This window comes from Macaca thibetana, chromosome 5 (assembly GCF_024542745.1).
Source record: "Macaca thibetana thibetana isolate TM-01 chromosome 5, ASM2454274v1, whole genome shotgun sequence".
Lineage (NCBI taxonomy): Eukaryota > Metazoa > Chordata > Mammalia > Primates > Cercopithecidae > Macaca > Macaca thibetana.
Window position 1 is genome coordinate 105,714,563 of NC_065582.1, and position 21,693 is coordinate 105,736,255.

Sequence of the window (21,693 nt, forward strand, 5' to 3'; positions counted from 1 at the left end):
GCAGGCTCTTTTTCTGGTTCCATATGAACTTTAAAGCAGTTTTTTCCAATTCTGTGCAGAAAGTCATTGGTAGCTTGATGGGGATGGCATTGAATCTATAAATAACCTTGGGCAGTATGGCCATTTTCATGATATTGATTCTTCCTATCCATGAGCATGGTATGTTCTTCCATTTGTTTGTGTCCTCTGATTTCACTGAGCAGTGGTTTGTAGTTCTCCTTGAAGAGGTCCTTTACATCCCTTGTAAGTTGGATTCCTAGGTATTTTATTCTCTTTGAAGCAATTGTGAATGGAAGTTCATTCCTGATTTGGCTCTCTGTTTGTCTGTTACTGGTGTATAAGAATGCTTGTGATTTTTGCACATTAATTTTGTATCCTGAGACTTTGCTGAAGTTGCTTATCAGCTTAAGGAGATTTTGGGCTGAGGCAATGGGATTTTCTAAATATACAATCATGTCATCTGCAAAGAGGGACAATTTGACTTCTTTTCCTAACTGAATACCCTTGATTTCTTTCTCTTGCCTGATTGCCCTAGCCAGAACTTCCAACACTATGTTGAATAGGAGTGGTGAGAGAGGGCATCCCTGTCTTGTGCCAGTTTTCAAAGGGAATTTTTCCAGTATGATATTGGCTGTGGGTTTGTCATAAATAGCTCTTATTATTTTGAGGTACGTTATTTTAAAATCTTATTTTCTGATCAAATGTTCTTTAATTTTAATTCTGCAATACGCAACTTGCTGAAATTTATTGGAGGGAACCTTCTACTTTCCCTGAGTCTCACTGTCAACATAGCTTTATATTTCTTTCTACAACTTCATTTGGGGAGCCATGGAGTTGATTTCATCCTATGGGGGAGAAAACAAATTCCTTTACAGTGTTATTTTTCTAGAAAAAGCTTAAAATTTTATCATGTTTCTAACATTCTCATGGTGATAGAAAATTAAAACTTCTAAAAGAGTAGGCCTATTGAAGAAAGGAACTCTGCCAAACATACTGCTATCTGGCTTGGTACATCACTGCATTGCTCTACCTAAGTTCCTGCTGTTAGAATTTGCCCCAGTTTCCTACTGACAGGCTCATTGCTGAATCCCCTGTTTTTCTTAAACATTGCATTACAGTCTCCAATTGTGTTATATCTACCCAAGTTTTGACTAAAGAAAGGATACTGTTTTGTGACATAGAAAGCAAATGGGACTTGTTTCTGGCTACCGAGAAGCTTATTTCAGCAGGAGGTAAATGTACTGAACAATTACAGCTGTATATTTGTTTTCTTGAAGCAAGCAGTGGAACAATGAAAATTTAACAGTTAGGTTTTGACTTTTTATCTTTCATTTTGCTTTATTTGGTGATTGTGGTATAAAATGCCCCTGTAAAGATCAAATTGATTTACATAGAAACTACCCAACAGAAAGTGCAGTTTAGAAGAGATTAGCAGAAATCTAATGAAAAGTGCTCTGAACTGTGTCAACATCTGGACATTTTTGTTAAGAATGCTACTAAATAATTTAGAAAGTTGGGCCAAATCAGCTACTTGCTTTGTACTTCAATTTTCTTATCTGTGAAATGAGGTGATGGTTAATTCCCACTGTTGAAATTTTAATTACTAAAAAATGTAAGAAACCAATTACGTTATGGTACTGGAAGTGTTATTTGCTGGTAAATGACCATATGCTTGAGTTTCATGGGAATGTGAATGTTTTATTGTTGCATACCAGTTTTGTTGTGAAAAGACAAGTTCAAGTATTAACTGGTCTTAAAGTAATTACTTTTAACATTCATGAGAATTAGCTCCTTATTAATATCGAATTGGAGAACAGCCTTGAATGAAGATACTTTTTTTTAATCTTAAAATTTTATTTTTTATTCAATAAAGGACGTATCTTCAATAAGATTGATAACACAGAGAACCAAGAAGAAGCGTGTATGTTAACTGAATACTGAAAGAGTTAATGTGATTATACCACAAATCTGAGTTCTTGAACACCAAGGAAAAGAGGAAACTGTATTACGTAGGTCTGGGTAGTGATAGTAGTAGTACATGGTACACAGTGGATGTTCAGTAAAGATTTAGGATAATTAAAATTGATTAAGTTTGTCATATAGTTTTAAAATGTGTAAAAAGCTTGAATTTCAGCCCACCATCAAATTATAAATCATTAATTGCGTTCTTTTTTTTTTTTTTTTTTTTGAGATAGCCTCTCACTCTTGCCCAGGCTAGAGTGCAGTGGCATGATCACAGCAACCTCCACCTCCCAGGTTCAAGCCATTGTCTGCCTCACCCTCCGAGTAGCTGGTTTTACAGGCGCCCACCACAATGCCTGGCTAATTTTTTTTTTATGTTTTTAGTAGAGGTGGGGGTTTTATCATCTTGGCTAGGCTGGTCTTGAACTCCTGACCTCATGATCCACCCACCTCAGCCTCCCAAAGTGCTGGGAGTACAGGTGTGAGCTCCCGCGCCCAGCCTGGCATTTGCATTCTACTTACAATGTTGAGTACTTGTTTTATGCAAGTTACTAGAAATAACAGGGAATACGACAGTCAGATTTTACCATTACTGTCTCCAGTGGAGACAATAATTTTAGGGACTTTATTAGATGTAGCTTAGAAATACTAATATAACCTATCTGTACTTCGGAAGAGTAATGCCTGATGTGTATACTTATTTTTGTTGTTTGTAGTGCTAATCCTCCATCTGGAATTGAAGATGAAACTGCCGAAAATGGTGTACCAAAACCGGTAACATAAGGCTTTGAAATCCAGTTACTTTCCAGTTACAAATCTTTATCAATAGCTTCACAGTTTACGTAGAAAACAAGCTGACATTTTACATTACCTTCAGTATCCTGTGTTATGTGACCCTTTCTTATGTCTCCTACTGCATCTGGTGCTATCAAAAACATATATAGGAATTAGCAAGGAGGAAAAGAAATAGTAGAAAGACATCAGAGGAAAATAGTATGTGCAAAGGCTTGATGTTTATTGCTTTCAAGGAACTGAATGGTTATAAATCTACTGAATATAGTGTGCCTGGTTTTCAGAGCAAGTTTTGAGTCCCACAGCCTTTGAATGTTGTGATTTTTTAGCAGTGCTTTTTAATGTATGTGACAGTCCCTGACTGCATGCCTGCATGCCTTTGATACTTGGTGAGGTGAACGTATCACTGGTCCTATGAATATTTGTACATTTTAATCCTATAAAAAGAAGGAAGTTACTGTTCTGCAAGTTTGTAGTTGTGTACAAAAAGTATTTTGCATATGTCATCTAGTTATTTACTATGATGTGATTAAGCACAAAATAGCCTTTAAGAGCCAAAGTAAAATCTTCACAAATGTAGAATTTGCATGTAGGGCCTCTTCTAGGTATACAAGAATACCAAGAATAATTGAGCGTCTCCTTAACTATTTGGTACTTCTTATGTTTTGGGTTTTTTTAAATTCTTTAATTGATTTGGTACTTTTTATTTGTGACATTGTGAATCTTAAAATTGTTTTCCTCTTAGATTCTTTTTTTGCCAAGAATTCTCAAATATGTATTTTTTATAGTTTTATTTTCTAGATATCTTAGTAAGTTGCTTTATATCCTTTTTGCAAGAGGGGCAGATATAATAGTAAAAAAGAAATATGAGTTGTTGTTTACCAAAAGGAGATGATGCCAAAAAAGATTTCATTTCTTTATTCATAGTCTTATCCTTTTTATTATGTAGAACATCAAAATTATGAGTTGAAATACGTGGCAGCATTATAAGCTTGTAACTTTTAAATTATATCTCAAAAAAATACAGAGTGGGGCCGGGCGCAGTGGCTCACACCTGTAATTCCAGCACTTTGGGAGGCCAAGACGGGTGGATCACCTGAGGTCAGGAGTTTGAGGCCAGCCTGGCCAACATGGTGAAACCCTGTCTCTGCTAAAAATACAAAAATTAGTTGGGCATGGTGGTGGGCATCTGTAATCCTAGTTACTCTAGAGGCTGAGGCGGGAGAATTGCTTCAACCTGGGAGGCGGAGGTTGCAGTGAGCTGAGATCACACCACTGCACTCAAGCCTGGGTGGCAAAGTGAGACTCTGTCTCAAGAAAGAAGAAAGAAAAAAAACCAGGGTGGTTACTTTTTTTAGTTATTAGTATTAGATGTTGAAATGGATTATTGAATGTATGTTATAATTTGTTTATGTTCATGTAGAAAGTGACTGAGACTGAAGATGATAGTGATAGTGACAGCGATGATGATGAAGATGATGTTCATGTCACTATAGGAGACATTAAAACGGGAGCACCACAGTATGGGTATGTTATTTTTTAGTAAGTAACAATTGTGTAAATGCTATATAGCAAAGAGAGTGTGCCTATATTAATCTCTCAGTGGTTGATTCCATTGTTTTTACGTTTTTCTATTTTAACATAAAAGAACTCTTGTTAAAGTTTCATCATGAAGATACTTCTTTCCTAAAATAAAGTTAACTGATTAGGCAAAGGTATGTGGAAGCAGCAGTTTTTGATCCTGAATTTAAAGTGCTTTTATAAAAGAATTGAGTACTAGGCCAGTCATGGAGGTTCATGCCTGTAATCCTAGGACTTTGGGAGGCTGAGGTGGGTGAATCACCTGAGGTCAAGAGTTCAAGACCAGCCTGACCAGCATGGTGAAACCTCATCTCTACTAAAAATACAAAAATTAGCCAGGCGTGGTGGTGGGTGCCTGTAATCCCAGCTACTCGGGGGCTAAGGCAGGAGAATCACTTGAACCTGGTAGGTGGAGGTTGTAGTGAGCCCAGATCGAGCCACTGCACTCCAGCCTGGATAACAGTGAGACTCTGTCTCAAGGGAAAAAAAAAATACTATAAATTCTTTGTTTTGAATTAGAAATCCTTAAATTGTAATTTGTATCTGTGCTTATTGTTTCGCTTTATTACTTATCCAGACCTGAGTTTAGGTTTTTAATTTTTTTGTCCAATAAAAACAATATCAAAAGTATTTCTTTTTGTTGTTAATAGTGTTTTCAGGTTTTTAATTCTCCTGTAGGCCTTTTAGGCCAATGTTTGTCTCAAATTTTGTGTTCTATAAACTGGACCAAGTGAATGGACTGTCATTGACGCATTGAGCACATAAAGAATCTTACAGAAAGATTGGAAGGGAAATGCATTGAAGTACGAATTGTGATTTAGTTACAATAGGAGAATAAGAGTTAATGTGTTTTGTTTTTCAGATTGGATAGCTTATGCATTGGAAACATAAAATACATTAATTTCACTGTAGTTCATTAAGCAACCTCATCTGGAATCAACCAGTATATACAAAAATATTGTTAAATATTTTATTAGTAGAGTCATTTATTTTCAAAAGTCATTTCAGGAAGCTTAAAGCCAGTTCAGTTATTGTCGTAGTCAGTTTTGTATTATAGTAATGATATATGTACCCATGTAATTTTAAAATCCTAGTACCTTTTTAGGGAACAGAGTAAAGAGGCTAGTTTTTCATGTTAGGGGTGCATATTCTAAATGTGCTCCTCATTCTCATTTGGGAAAATAAATAATTACTTAATGAGAAAGTTGGGCTTATACTGTAGTACTAGTAGGGCTTTCTGCTAATAATAGGCCTTTACTGTCTGTATTATGCAAAAGAAACACTTATTAAAATTGTAATTGCATGTTCATTAAATATTATATAAAATTATTTGTACTTGCAAGTTATAGAACAATTTGAAGCAAATGACAATTTTTTGGATTGTGAATGGTACCTTTTTTTGGTAGAAATTGCACTCAAATATTAAATATATGTGGACTTTCGTAGTACCTTACTAAACTTTATTTCTTACAGCAGTTTTTAGTTTTATGCATTGTAATTATGTTTATACATATTTATTACCTTTAGACATTTTAGATTTCTATAGAGTAGAAACCATTGTATTCAAAACTCTTCAAAAAAACAGGAAACTGATTTATGAATTTTTCTCTTCCTCACATTGCCTTAAATATAGTAAGTGTGCCGTAAATGGTTATTGACTAAATAAACTGAATGTTATTTAGTTACAGTTGTCGCTGAAGGTTTTTTCCCCTTAGACATTTGATTATGAAAATTTTCCAATACTCACAAAAGTTGAAGGAATTGATTGACCTGTGACTGCTCATTTACCCATCACCTAGATTATACAATCTGCATTTTGCTTTGTTTGTTTGAACTCATATCCCTCTCTCTATGCCTTTACCCATTTATCAGTTGATTTATTTTTTATTCATTTTATGAATTTCCAAAGTAAAGTACAAGTATTTGTGAAGAGTGTAAAGTTGCTTAACCTCTGTATTTCAGGGTATATCCCTTGAAAACAAAGTACGTGAGAAAATGAAATTTGATAAACATTTACTTCTGCGCAGCGTTTTCAGAAGCAAATTTAAAGAACAAACTGTGTTAAAGGAATAGTACTGAATTGATTTATTGTAAATTGTTACAGGTTGTTTTTTTAGGTAACATACCTTTGTTACAAGTTCATTTTATATGTGTGTAAGGTATGAAGAAAACCAAGTCTTAAAGTAGGAATAATTTATCTTGGAAAGTAGTTTGTTACCTATCTCTGTGAGATTCATCCATTTATATACTCAATAAATACTTTTTAAAGGCATAATTTATTTGGCACTGTGTTAAGTAGCAAAGATAATGTGCCTTTATTAAACCATCTATGATCATTCCATTATTATATTTTTTTTACATTTACTGTGCTACAAAAGAACTCTTGGTAAAATCATGATGAAATTTCCTGGAGTCAACAAATTAGATAGAGTTACATGAAAGCAGCAATTTTTTTATTTGTGAATGTATTAATTGATGAGAATACAAGAAGTTATTATTTTCCAGAGGTAGTGAGGAAAACAGACATGTGAGTAAATATTTTCAGTGCAACATAAGTGCTACAATAGAAACATGTACAAAGTGATTAGAAAAGTTTGAGAGGAGAGTTGCTGAAAGCCTACAGGTATTGAAGTGAAGATCCCAGAGGTGACATTTGAATTTGAATAGTTTTTGAGATGGGAGACAGTGGTTTTTAGGTGGAGGACACTGCTTAAAAATAAATGTAGTAGATGCATGGCTTGGAGGAGGTACATGGCTGGAGGATAAGGTAGATGAAAAGAGATGGTTGAAATCACTTATGAAAGGAGTTAGGATGCATTTGCTATGTCTTTGTAGACCTTGCAAGATTGTCCAACCAGCCGACGTTATGTTGTTGTTGTTGTTGTTGTTGTTCTGTTTTGGTTTGTTTTAGGCTTTTAGCTGCCCAAAGCCGTGGTTTTTAGTTTCTGTCTCCAGTGATAAGTGGAAAAGAGGGTTGATGAAGGGGCTTTACTGGCCTAACCAGAACAGAAACTGAGGACCTATGACTGTGTTCTCTCACTTAGACACCCCGATTAGGTTTTTAGATAGATTATATTATTTGAAAAGGTATTACCTTTAGACACTTTAGATTTCTATAGAGTAGAAACTATTGTAGCATCAGTAGTTGAGATGGGTTAGATGGAGAGACATTGACTAATAGATGTGAAGTAGTTGTCCAGGTGAGATGATAATCTAGACTAAGGCAGCAGTAGTAGAGAGATGAATGGGAAAATAGTATATTTGAATATTTGAGAAACAAATATAGTCAGGCATGTGGTATACACCTGTAGTCCCATGGACTTGGGAGGCTGAGGTAGGAGGATCGCTTGAGCCTTGGAGTTTCAGGGCAGCCTGGGCCATATAGTAAGATCTTGTCTCAAAGAATAAAAAGAAAGAAATAACAAATAACATGGGTAACTGGTTGGTTGTGGATGGAGGAGGAGATAAAGGGACTTAAAGATTTCTAGAGCAGTTAATTGGGTCCAGGTGGGCGCTACTCCTCCCACCTCCCACAAAATAGATTCATTTGATATGTTTATTTTGAAATTCCTATAGAAAATCCAAGTATAGGATCTAGCATTTAGAGTGGTCTGAGAGTTCATGGGGATCTACATTATATCAAATTTGCCTCTGCAAAATTTCATACCACTAAGCTTCTCTACGCAGAATGAATACAAAGGCTTGTGGCTTGAAAAAGAAAAATGATGTTTTAAAAGGCAGAATGGGGAATAGAAAGTAGCTAGATGGAAAGCAAAGAAGCTCATCTATTGAAGACTTAGGGCTAAGCCTTTTATAAAAATGCCATTTTATTCTATAGCAGTCCTGTAAGAGAACAGTTTAGAGAAAATCCTTGATTTTTCTACATTTGTAGAAAAATCATGTACATCATATGTAGATAGCACTAAGTCACTTTTGCTGAATTTGGATTGTTAAAATGTAAACATCGTGAAGGCAGGGACCAAATTTGTCCAGCTCCTCATACTTTTTCCTTAGCCTAGAATCATACCTGACATGGTTTTGGTGCTCAGTAAGCATTACATGAATTAATCAGTCTATAAAGTGATTATTTCAAGTTGGTGATGATAGTACTGCTTGACAGTAATATTTGGTCCACTTTGTAATTCTTGCATTTCTAGCTGTGAAGCTACAATTATTTGATACAATTACTTAAACATTTTATTGCATTTACATTTTTCTTTTTTAAGTGGAAAAGAAAAATGACAGTGCAAATGTAACTCAACCTAAGTCTTATATTTAGTACATTAGAGACAAAAGATGGAAGTAATTATTATTAGACCCAAAGCAGTGAATCTAAAGTCCAGATGGCTGAACTTCTGAGAGAAAAGAACCAAATATGCCACATGAATATAATGTGAGAAATATATCATTGAAAATACCTATGACTTGAGGTCTTACTGGTATCTTTTTTTTTTTTTTTTTTTTGAGACGGAGTCTCGCTCTGTGGCCCAGGCTGGAGTGCAGTGGCGCGTTCTCGGCTCACTGCAAGCTCTGCCTCCTGGGTTCATGCCATTGCCCTGCCTCAGCCTCCTGAGTAGCTGGGACTACAGGTGCCCGCCACCACGCCTGGCTAATTTTTTCTATTTTTTAGTAGAGGGGGGGTTTCACCGTATTAGCCAGGATGGTCTCGATCTCCTGACCTCGTGATTTGCCCGTCTCAGCCTCCCAAAGTGCTGGGATTACAGGTGTGAGCCATCGCCTGCCGTCTTACTGATATCTTTTTGTTCAGTGGGAGTTGGTCCTTCTTTGCCCATTCCTGTTTTCTTCTAATTTCCCTAGTAACAGAAAAGTCTATTTTAATTAGTATATTTGATAATACTACGCATATATAAGAATCCATTATATAAAAAAAGTAAAGAACTATCTGTAACCCCTTACAGAAAATTTATATGAGGCTCATTTATACAAGTATAAATGCAATGAAATATTCAAATAATTATATACGAGTCTTAGATGTCTTGGCCAAGATTACACTAACAACTGACAAAACATTTGAATGTGGATTGGTCCAACTTCAGAAATTTTTTTCTTTATCACTGTGTATTATATTACATCTAAAAAGGTGCAGCTTAATACTTTTTTCAAATATATGCATTCATGTAACTACAACCAGATCAAGATACGAAACATAATTGGCATCCTAGAAGTTTCTCTCATTTTTCCTCTTGGTCATTAACCACCCACCACCGGTAAACACTGTTCTGCTTTCATGCTAGACTTATTTTTGAATTTCATGACAATAAATTTCTATTATGGACTCCATGAATGGTTGAAAAAGGATTTATTAACAATATCAACTGCGGGAAGAACTGAAAGGCCACTGGATTTAACAAGTTGGAGGAATTTTACTTATGCTTAAGACTGCTGTATGTGTAATAACTGGCAGGCAAGGAAATGAAGAAAAGGGGTATAAACTATGTTTCCCTTCTTAGCCTTATTTCTTGTGAAGTTTGTTACAGTAGAATGTTGAGTTAGTGGCAAAGAGATTTTTGAAATGGAAACAAGTCATTTTTTTTTTTTTTAATGTTTTTGCCTTTTATTGAGCAGGTGACTTTAGAAACTAGTTTAAAATGTTTTTTAAAATGTGTGTTAGCTGGGCACGGTGACTCACTCTTGTAATCTCAGCATTTTGGGAAGCCAAGGCGGGAGGATTGCTTGAGCTCAGGAGTTCGAGACCAGCCTGGACGACATGCTGTGAGATCTCATCTATCCAAAATTTAAAAAATAAAAATAGAAATTATAAAAAATAGAAAAATAAAAATAGAAATATTACTGCTTTGTTTAAGCTTTTCAGGATAATTTTTGGTTTTTTGTTTGTTTGTTTTTAGGAGTTATGGTACAGCACCTGTAAATCTTAACATCAAGACAGGAGGAAGAGTTTATGGAACTACAGGTAAAGTTTGTATTTTCTGTTGCATCAGTAGAGAAATAAGGCACATATCTTAAATAGGTCTTAATCACTCTTTTTTTAGTGGGACACAGAGTCTGACTTTGTCACCCAGACTGGAGTACAGTGGCGCAATCTTAGTTCACTGCACCCTCCATCTTCCAGGCTCAAACCATCCTCCCACTTCACCTTCTCAAATAGCTGGGACTGTGGGCGTGCACCACCATGCTTGGCCAATTTTTGTGTTTTTATGTAGAGACCGGGTCTCGCCATGTTGTTCAGGCTGGTTTCGAACTTTTGAGCTTAAGTGATCTGCCTGCCTTGGCCTCCCAGACTGTTGGGATTCCAAGTGTGCGCTGCTGCGCCTGGCCAAGGTGATAATATAATAGCTCTTTTTAAAGGTAATTTTTGACCATACATCACAGGGACTGGTAAATTTTTTCTGTAAATAGTCCAGTAGCACATATTTTAGGCTCTGCTTTGTTTGGAATGCTTGCCAGGTTTTTTGCCAGGGATAGTAAAAAAATGTTTGTTTTCTGTTTGTGTGTGTATGTGTGCCAGGAATAGTAAAAAGGTGTTTATATCTTCTGTTTGTCTATGGTATGTCCCAGCTTCTTGCAAGTGTAGCTCCTTCATTTTGTAATTTTATAAAACAGGAACAAAAGTCAAAGGAGTAGACCTTGATGCACCTGGAAGCATTAATGGAGTTCCACTTTTAGAGGTAGATTTGGATTCTTTTGAAGATAAACCATGGCGTAAACCTGGTAAGACTGTTGTGGATTATATTAATTTCAATATTTTTAGTGTGAAGTCATCAGAAAATTTTTTGAGCATCAATTTAGAATTTTATTTTTTCATTATAATTTTAATTGTCTTAAGCAAATGATGAGTAATAGTGACTTGGATTATTAAATCTTACTGGCGGCCTCATATTACTTAAAATGTAGACTTTATTATAATGACATTTCTAAAGGAAATAATTTGATCAAAAATTTTATAGTCTTTTTGCCACCATAAATGATAGAGTGATAACTGATAGAAGTCTAAATTTATATTTTTATAGTTTAGTATATTTTTGATGCTGCATAAAAATAGAGCTGAAATATTTGTACACTAAAGATGTGTTTTATCTTTAGGTGCTGATCTTTCTGATTATTTTAATTATGGGTTTAATGAAGATACCTGGAAAGCTTACTGTGAAAAACAAAAGAGGATACGAATGGGACTTGAAGTTATACCAGTAACTTCTACTACAAATAAAATTACGGTAATTAAGAAATGCTCCGGAATACCCTTGGCTTGTCTACCGTCCCACTTTTACTCCCCAAATAAATCACTTCCCTATAAAAGTGGTTAAATGATATACGATAGTTTAAAAATTCCATTTTGTTTACCATGTTTGTTTTTCCCTTCCCTCCCTTTTAGAGTTTTGTATTAATGATTATCTGATGTTCTTACTTTCAAATCACAGACTAGCCACAGCTAGTTTGTCTTTATATGGCCTATTAATTAAATATTATGTGGTATCTTAATGGGGAATATGTTATTTAACTTAGGCCGAAGACTGTACTATGGAAGTTACACCAGGTGCAGAGATCCAAGATGGCAGATTCAATCTTTTTAAGGTGAATTTTAGTAAATTATCCTTGGTTGCTCTCATTTTTTGTTCTTGAGTCTGCTCCCATACCACTACTCAAGGGACAAGATTAAAGTGGAAATAGCTACCTTTTTTCCAAACCTTCAGCTTCCTGGTGACTTACAAATTTGCTGATTGTTGTTTTATCTCCACTTTTGCAAGCATGTGAATTTATAGCCTATTATACTAACAAATGCCAAGTAAAACTGTTCTTTGCTATATGTTGTGATTTCATTTTGAGTTGTAATACGTGTTTGTAGGATAGAAAAGTTAGTGGCAACAGATTAAGCTCTCATTGTAGATAATACTCTAATCTTTATCAACAGAATTGGAGACTTTTTTGTTTTCTTTAAAAAAAAAACGGTAAGGAAGTGGCATACTGTTTATCTCTATGATACTGGTAACACTGATACCATTGGTGTAATGCCCCGATAGCTCAAGATATCTTCAAAAATCTTAGACATTCTCTGAGAGGCTTTAAGAACTCAACAGAATGAGATAAAGCCATTGATTTTAAAAATTGGTACTTGAAAGGAGTAGGTTTATGTGAGAGACTTTGAGGTTGATACTACAACTTGTGTATCAAGTCTGGTTTCTGGCTTCTCCATTGCATGGTATGATCACAGACCCAGTCCAAAGAATAATACTATATTGTCATAGTTCTTTTATGGAAAACTGGTTGTGTACTCTTTTTTCTTTACCTTGATGGTTGATTATTGTATTGAATGACACTGAGATGAAGATTGGGAGTGGCTTTTAGATTGGGTTATATACTCAGGGAACTTTAGTGGACTGGAAAGAGACCTCTGCTCCCCTTTTGGGTTTGCAGCCCTGTCCACCAGAATACTGCCTTATGCAGTGTGTGTGCTGTGTCTGCAGATAAACCACTCTACTGTACACAGTTCTATATAGATAATTTTATTTTTAATTTACATTCTACTTTGCATATTTGGTTCTTTTGCAAATATTTTGAAAGTGTGTGGTGATGTCTGTTGTATTTTAAAGGGTCATCAGGTTTTTTTGGGTTATATTGTATATAATGGTATTGAATATATTAAACTTAACTACAATGGGAAGAAAAGTTGTCTTAATGAACTAGTTCATTAGCAGCAGTGCATTTTATTTTATTTTTTAATAGAAACGAGAACTGCCATCATAAACTGTTAGCTTCTGTATACTTTATTTTTTGTAGTAGACTTTTAAAAAGAGAATAAAAAGAAACTCCTAGGGGTCAGTCTTATTGAAGGTAGCCATTATGAATGTGTATTTTATATACATACTGTGTACTGAAAAACTTATTTTGAAGTTTCTTTTGGTTATGTGAGAGGAGGTCAGAGTGTTCCATTCTGATTGGATTCTGAATGAAAGATTTGAATTTGATGGGTACAGTCTTCATGGTTTTCTTGCCTTGACAGTGTGTTTAAATACTAATATGTTTGGTAGAAATACTGATTTGGGAAGAGGGTGTGTATTAAGACTATGTGTGGCAAACATTTTTTCTTTATGTATATTGTGGTCTGTAAGAAATGTTGGAAATAGGGCCATAATGAGCAGGACATTGATTTTAAACTAGCCTGCAAACATTTGTGTGGCCAATAGGAAGCTGTTTGAAAGTTCCTGAGCAGTAGAATGAAGTGCAGATCTGGTTTTTAGAAAAGGAACTGGCAGCAGGATGGGCTGTAGAATGAAAGGGATATGAAATAGATAGGGTTATGTTGCCATACTATAGGAATGAAATGAACTAGGGCCTGAACTCACGAGGGTGAATGGGCAAAGGAGTGGATTTAAGAATTAAAATTTATTTTCATATCTACTGCAAATAGAATTTTTTCATCCTTAAGTGTGAGACAACCCATCAGCCTCTTTAAGATAACTTTATTTACTTTTCATTAAATAATTTTCAAACCCAGTAACAAGTAGAATAGTACACATGAACCCTTAGGTGCTTATGCAGCTTCAACACTTAACGGTGTTTTGACATTCTTGAGGTAACAGCCTTTTATATACTTCAATATGATTAAAGTTTTACTAAAAAGCAAAATAAAGGAAAAAATTTAACAGGTGTAAAAATAAAGCCACTCATTTGGGTGCAAAAACAATTGTGTAATAATTTAATTAGAGTGAGGGGCAAGAGAGAAGTGACTAGTGGGAATAGATAATATGTATGCATGAGAAAACACTGACTACAACGATTTCTTAAAATATTTTTTATTCATTTGTGCACACACGCATAGCTCTTCCCCCCCCCCGCCCCCAACTGTGAATCTGTGAGCTTTGTCACCAGTTTTCTGAAATTTTACAGTTACGTGTCTTGGTCTGTTTTCATCCATTGTACCAAGCACTCAGTTACACCTTCTCGATTTGGAAGCACTTATGCTTCACTTGTGGAACACTTTCTCTTTTACTTTTTTCTCTGCTTTCTGTTCTATTCTAGATAAATATTGGATATCTTCGAATGGTCTTCTAAATTTTTTTTATTGTTTTTTTCGTCTTTTCCATTATCTGGGAGAATTTTTTATTCTTAAAATGTTTCCACTTAGTTTTCATTTCTGCTGTTAATTTCCAAGAAAAGTTTTCTTTATTATTTAGTTGTGGCATCTTATTGTTCATGCCTACAGTAATGCAATATCTTTTTCCCCCCTCTTTCAAAGGATATTAATGATAGGCTGTTTTGTTTCTGTTAGATTTTCTTTTCCTGCATAGTCTGTTTTCAACTTGATTATTTTAGTTAGTACTTTTAGCTTCTGACTTTGACTTTTCTGAGATGTTTGTTGATTGTTGGCCATACACTTTATGTAAGGGTGGACTGCTAAAATTGATTGGAAGCTCTGTGCATCTGAATAGAACTTGCTTGACTGCAGGCTTCACGGGAGGGCTGTTTTTTCACATTCCCTGCTGTAGTTTTAGGTGTTTTTCTTTTTGTGGTAATCAGATTTGTTTCAGATAAAATATTCCAGTATTCTATCTAGAGGGTATATACTTGGCTAATGCAAATGTTCTGGTAACTGGAGCTTCTAATTTCTGAATTTTTGAGGGTCCTGACATGATAATCATTGTCTTTGCTTTCTCATTGCTGACTTAGGATTCAGTTTTCTTTGGTCTGCTCAGTCAGTTACTATTTTTTAATCTAATTTCAAAGTTCTAAATTTTGTTGCCTTCTTAATTTTTTTCCTATGGGTTGAAACAAAATTGTGATAATTCATTTATGGTTGTCTATTTTTCCTTTTTTTGACTTTTAACATGTAGCAATGTTTTCATAAGTTCTTAAAATTTTTTTATAAATATAATTTAAAATGGCTACATAGTTTGTTATTTGGATACATCTTAGTTTACTTAACAAGGTTTTTTTTTTTTTTTTTTTAAGATATTGTTTGTAAAGTTAAACTTTTATAAATGAAGCTATGATAGGCAGCCAAAGGAAATTTCAAAAATAATTTTAAAACTTAGTACAGTGGTAGCATAATTTGGGTGAGTATTTAGCTTCTCAAGGTTGTAGACTTAAGTTTTGTTTGGATTTGTCAGTTCTGACGTAAATTTGTTTTCAGAAAATTAGTTACAATGTCTTATGGTCATTTCTTAAGATATTAGGTCATATGAAATCATCTCATTATGTTCTGGTTAGACAAATTTTGAGTCTGTCATCTTGAGTGTAACATCTGAAGACAAACAAATGGAAAATCAAGTTGATTAGAAAGGTTGCTAGAATAGTGAGGATTTTCAGAGTTGTTTAATAGAATGAGGATATTATGAAGAAATTAAGGAAAAAAGAAAAGCTGGGAAACACAGGCAATTTTTGTGTGTTTAAAAATCTGTGCCATTTTCCTAATATCTTCTCTTACCTCACCTCTCTCTTTCTGTTTTAATATCTCTTCCACATCTCTTCTCCAGTCCTTCCTGGTTCCTCCTTCCCAGTTTTTAACTGAGCATTGACTGTGCCAGGAAGTATCTTAGGCTTTGTGGGGAAGGGGAGGTCACCATAATAGACATGGAGCCTATAGTCTGGACATTTATTGTGCTTAATGGGAAAATTTAGGTATTAATTAAATAATCATGCTAAAGATGATACAAACTACATGTTCTATGGAGTTTGAAGGAGTGACATTTAAGTTGATTCCCAAAGTCAGTCAAGTAACAAATATTTATTGAGTACTTATTGCGTGCTAGGTACTGTTTTAGGATGAGACATAATAATAAGGTGATGGAATTTTGTGTGTGTGTGTGTGTATATGTGTATATCTGTATTAATTTTTTTGATTTCTTATTTATATATCTCAGCATCACAGGGTTGAAAAGCACCTCAACAAATCCTATTAGAATAATGAGCACTCATCTTGTGGATATAGATATCACCCTGAGTAGGATTTCATTGGCATAACTGTGTTTTATGATTTTTTTTTTGTCTTGAGACAGAATTTTGCTCTTGTTGCCCATGCTGGAGTGCAATGATGCGATCTTGGCTCACTGCAACCTCCACCTCCTGGGTTCAAGTGATTCTTCTGCCTCAGCCTCCCGAGTAGCTGGGATTACAGATGTATACCACCACATCTGGATGTTTTTGTATTTTTAGTAGAGACGGGGTTTCACCGTGTTGGCAAGGCTGGTCTCGAACTCCTGACCTCAGGTGATCCACCTGCCTCGGCCTCCTGAAGTGCTGGGATTACAGGTGTGAGCCACTGCACCCTGCCATAACTGTATTTTAGATGTTAACTTTAAGTAGGCCTTTTAAAGGAATTATTTATACAAAATAATCATTGATATAACAGAACTTCAAAGGAAATAAAACATCGGCTTCTTATAATTAGAATTACATGGTGAGGAAAAGATTCAAAAACAAATGTTTCTATGTTGAGACAAAATGAACTACAATTTGAATCTTTTTTTTCCCAAGACAGAGTCTTGCTGTCACCCAAGCTAGATAAAGTGCAGTGGCGTGATCTTGACTCACTGCAACCTCTGCCTCCCGGGTTCAAGCAGTTCTCCTGCCTCAGCCTCCCGAGTAGCTGGATTACAGGTGCCTGCCACCACTCCCAGCTAATTTTTTTAGTTTTAGTAGAGACAGTTTCACCATGTTGGCCAGGCTGGTCTCAAACCCCTGACCTCATGATCCGCCCACCTCGGCCTCCCAGAGTGCTGCGATTACAGGCGTGAGCCACCATGCTCGGCCTCCAGTTAGAATCGTATGCTTTCTTTTACAACCTCAAATGGATATTGCTCATAGAATTAAAAAATCATGCTTTCATAAACATTAAAGCCTGTCATAAAATTAGTGACAATTAATAGCTTCTTTCTTAGTCTCTCTGTATAAATAACCAGTGAACCATTTATTTTCTCCCTGTCGTGCAAAGCCAGATGGTCAATGCAGTTGATTTCAGATTGAGCATTTTTTAAACTAAATTATTGAAGCATACACAGACTTAATACTTTCGGAGAATTATAGGAATATGAAAGGAAAATTTTGAAATCTGCAGTTTTTACCACCAGAGAGTTCTAAGACATTAAAGGGTGTTTTTCTTTTTAACCAATGAAAGAATATTTATGTGCCGAAAAAGATGAGATATTTTTGTTATGGAAGCAAGTGATTGTGCCTCAGACTGGAATCCTTTTGAATTCATATTTTTTTTCCCTGTGAAGAGAAACCAGGAAGAAAAAATCCTGTGACACTAACGCATCATCCCAGGTGCTTCGAAAGGATTCCTTTTTGTATGGGAACTTGCAAGCAGTCACACTATTGCCGTAATGAGATTCTTTTGGGTGGTTGAGTAACTTTCCTTCATTCTTCTTCTTCTGGTAGAATCTGTAAAGCTAGCTAGAGAGATCAGTGATCACCAGAGAGTGAGCTGTGTGGTAGAGCTTGAATCCAAGTGGTCCAAACACAGTTTTTATTCTTATCCTCCCTCAGGGGAAGGGTGCTTATGAATGGAGTGGCATGCATCTTCACTGAAGGCAGTGTGTCTGTGCTGTTTTCTTCTCATGCCCAAAGTAGGTAGTCTCTATCTGTTGATAAAAAGGCTCGTAATAAAAATAAAAAATGCAAAAAGGAATTGTTGAAATCTCATTTCTCTGTCACACAAAAGTGAAGCGATAGCTTTCAGTGTAAACCAAACAATCTGTAAATAGTCTGGAATATCTGTGTGACTCTCTTTACAAATGACAAACCTCACAGTACTGCCAGCTGTGTTTTCTAGGAAGGTTACTGATCGCAGATTGGAATTTGGCATATATATTGTAAAGGTAAAGTTGACATATTGGGTGTTGATATGTATTAGATAATTTCTATGGTTTTTTTCCTTGAGCAGCTCAGTAGATGATGGTGCTATTTATTTATATGGGGAAGACTTGTAGAGGATCAGATTAGGGGAAATTAGTAGTTTTGTTTTGGCCATGGTAACTTTGAGATGTCCGTTAGACGTGAAAGAAGTTACACAGAAATTACTGGTGGTCAGGGGAGCAGTTGGGACAATAGTGTCAACTCTGAATATTCCTTGACATCCCCAGGCAGAACAATGCATTTCTTTTTGTGTTATTATAACATCTTTTATTTCTTAGATTTTTGTCATGATATTTATTATATTGCTCTGATTGTTGGTGTGTTTGTTTTTTCCTAAGGTCCAGGATCCTGTTGTGTTTCTCTCTATCAGCTTCTGGTACATAATAGATATTCAATAAATGATGAATGAATAATGTTTACGTTCTCTCACCAGATCCTGTCAGTTTTACCTGTCAGGTATCTGTCAAGTCCATTTCTTTCTGTTCCCATTGCCTTAGTGTTGATTCTCATCATCTCATTAGAATCAGGGCATTTAAAAAAAATTTTTTTAGGTGGTAGAACTCATTTTCAAATAAACTAAATGTAAAATCCTCATTATATGAGGGTATCAATTAGGGATTGGTTTGGACACTATTAATAAGAGATCTGACTATAATGGCTTAAGTGTAAAAGAGTTTCTTTTTCTCACACAATGATTAGTTGGGAGGTAGATGATTTTGGAACTGAATTGGTAGTTCAGATATATCAGTCAAAATGTCTTAAGATTGTCTTCGCCTTTGCCTCATGGGAAAGGAGAGCGATGCTGAATTTAAGTGGAGCAGGGAATTTAAATAGAATTTAAATAGAACATAAAATATGCTGTGATACTATTTAAGTGTAAGGAAACTTGAATTTAGTTTGTTTAAATTGAATAGTTTGATGATAATTTTAAGATAAAAAGATGAGTATAAAAGCAGAAGAGCATAAAGAAGTCATTTCAGCAGTCTAGAGGAATGTGACTGGGCCACAGTCAAAGTCTCTACTAAGAGCAGAAAGGATAGGCAAATCTTGGAGAAATTATGGAGTAAGTAGATAACTGGTTTTGAAATTAATATTAAGAGGGAGAAGGCTGGGCGTGATGGCTCACACCTATAATCCTAGCACGTTGGGAGGCAGAGGTGGGCAGATCACTTGAGGACAGGAGTTTGAGACCAGCCTGGCCAACATGGTGAAATCCTGTCTCTGCTAAAAATACAAAACTTAGCCAGGCATCGTGGTGCACACCTGTAATCCCAGCTACTTGGGAGGCTGAGGCAAGAGAATCACTTTAACCTGGGAGGTAGAGGCTTCAGTGAGCCGTGATTGCACCACTGTACTCCAGCCTGGGCAACAGAGTGAGGAGAGGTATTAAGACAAGTGATTGACTTCAAGCTTTTAAGCCTACTGAACTGGCAGGATGGTGGTACTTTTAATGGTGATGGGAGAAATTGTATGGATGTACAGTAGCAGATTATTCACATTTGTGTTACAGGAAATCACAGTCTGAATAGAAAATGGTCAGAATGGGTAAAATGGTCACCTGTTGTTTTCTTAGAATAAGGGTGGTGAACACAGAATGGGAAAATTCTTCAAGGCCTTTCTTGAATTCAAAACATGAAGTCATAACCAAGTATCTGGGACCTATTTGTGGTGATCTGCGAGAATTTATGAAAGTGCCAAAGAATTACAGTTTATTCTGCTTCTAAGTGTTATTAATGTGAACTTTTTGATAGTTGGAACATTTTGATCCCATGCTCTGTTTGGTGCCTTTCACCTAATACTATTCTAAAATAGGCTATTTTTAATAAATATTCAGCAAAAAAACATTCTTAATGTTTAACTTCAAATTAAATGTTATAAACTTATTTTAACATGTAAAGTCCATTATGTTTGAGTTTTCTATTAAATTAAACAAGCTAATAACCTTTTTTTTTTAAGGTACAGCAGGGAAGAACTGGAAATTCAGAGAAAGAAACAGCCCTTCCATCTACAAAAGCTGAGTTTACTTCTCCTCCCTCTTTATTCAAGACTGGGCTCCCACCGAGCAGGTTAGTTACGTAGTTGTAACTCAATTATTGTACGACATTGGTATCTTTACATTGTGTTTGTGTTATATTAAGTATAAAAGCTCTGAATGTTCTACCAAAAAACTGGAACATTCTACTTTGTTTTAGTACAAAATGAATTCTTCACAAGAAACTTCTTGATGTTTTTCCATCTAAAAAGCCTAGGTAAGCAAGAAGTGAAGTGTGGTATATAGTTATGTATATGTATAAAGAAACAATCTTACATTCAAGAGAGGTAGTAACAATAGTATTCGCTGTTTCCTGTGCTCACTATTCTTACATAAAGAATTATTGGACTTCTAAGTCTAGATCTATTGGCCTGAAGGTCTTTTGCTAATTTTAGTGAAAGAGGCTATTGAAATTTCAGCTTGGAAGATCTTTAAAATTGGAACCATTTTTTGTTGTGGTTTGGTTTGATACGATAATACCTCATATGTTCCAGAAGGTATCAGATGTAAGAGGCAAACATGCTAAAAAATGTCTTTTTTACTTAAATGTGACAAATGGTTACCCTATTATGCCATTACCAGGAAACTGGTAAAGGATAGTAGGCTAAGACTGGCGAAGTTTGAGGTTAGTAGTTTAATCTTGCACTAGATAAGATGACTAAAGTCTGGGCCTGAAACAAATTAATAACCCAAGTATTACTAGTTCTCAGCCAGATCACTTACCTTTTGTGTTACTTGTTTAAATTTATTTTATATAGTTTTCTGTTTTTGTTATTCTGCAGTTTTGTATTGTTATGAGAGATATTTTAGAATAATCTAATGCAGGAAGAGACCTTACAGTGGCATCTAGTCTAGCTCTAAGATAAAGATTCTTGAAGCTTTCAGCCAAAATTAAATGTTATAAAGTAATCCAGGATTTTTGTGAATTGTCATAGACATAATGAAATGTGATTATTTAAACTAAATATAATCTCAAAATGTTTGGTTAAAGAATTTATGATAGCTAAGCTTTTAATATGTAGTAATATGTAATATTTTAATATGTAGTATTCTTTTGGCTTGTACATTTTTTAAGAGGTTAATTTTCATTCATTGAGTTTATGATGTTCTGCAATATAGAGTGTTGGTAACAGCTTGGTCTCTGGAGTGTCAGATTTCTGGAGTTCAGATGCTGGCTCTGCAACTTACTAGCTGTGCTGTCATTGGGCAAATTCCCTGATCATCTTATGCCTTGATTTTTTAATCTGTAAAATGTAGTAATAGTACTTCCCTCACAGTGGAGTTATATACATTCAGCGGATTCATTTATGTAGTGTTTTAGAACAGTGCCTGGTACCTAGAAAGTACTCTAGATGTTTGCTATTATACTTAAACTATTTAAAAATCAGTAACTTTTCTGTATTTTGCCTTTTTTTGTTGTTGTTATTGATTGGCTTTTCAAAATTTGGGCCAGACTACATAGGGCTGTTTGCCATTATAAAGGCTTTGGCTTTTCC

At 35.2% G+C, this 21,693-nt stretch overlaps 2 protein-coding genes across 25 annotated transcripts in view; both read left to right on the forward strand.

The window, feature by feature from the left end:
- Positions 1–21,693, forward strand: part of LOC126954756 (60S ribosomal protein L14-like) — a 1,186,913-nt gene that overhangs the window by 548,930 nt on the left and 616,290 nt on the right. The window lies entirely within an intron of this gene.
- The window catches only part of FIP1L1 (factor interacting with PAPOLA and CPSF1), a 76,110-nt gene that overhangs the window by 4,747 nt on the left and 49,670 nt on the right, over positions 1–21,693 (forward strand). For 12 of the 24 annotated variants that reach the window (XM_050790576.1, XM_050790579.1, XM_050790585.1 and 9 more), the window contains 6 exons: positions 2,679–2,736; positions 4,178–4,281; positions 10,203–10,267; positions 10,918–11,025; positions 11,398–11,528; positions 20,122–20,231. In XM_050790576.1, coding sequence (XP_050646533.1) covers positions 2,679–2,736; positions 4,178–4,281; positions 10,203–10,267; positions 10,918–11,025; positions 11,398–11,528; positions 20,122–20,231 — 576 coding nt within the window. Of the gene's footprint in view, positions 1–2,678; positions 2,737–4,177; positions 4,282–10,202; positions 10,268–10,917; positions 11,026–11,397; positions 11,529–11,817; positions 11,887–20,121; positions 20,232–21,693 lie in introns of all 24 variants that reach the window. The other 12 variants (XM_050790573.1, XM_050790574.1, XM_050790580.1 and 9 more) reach the window with 2 other exon arrangements.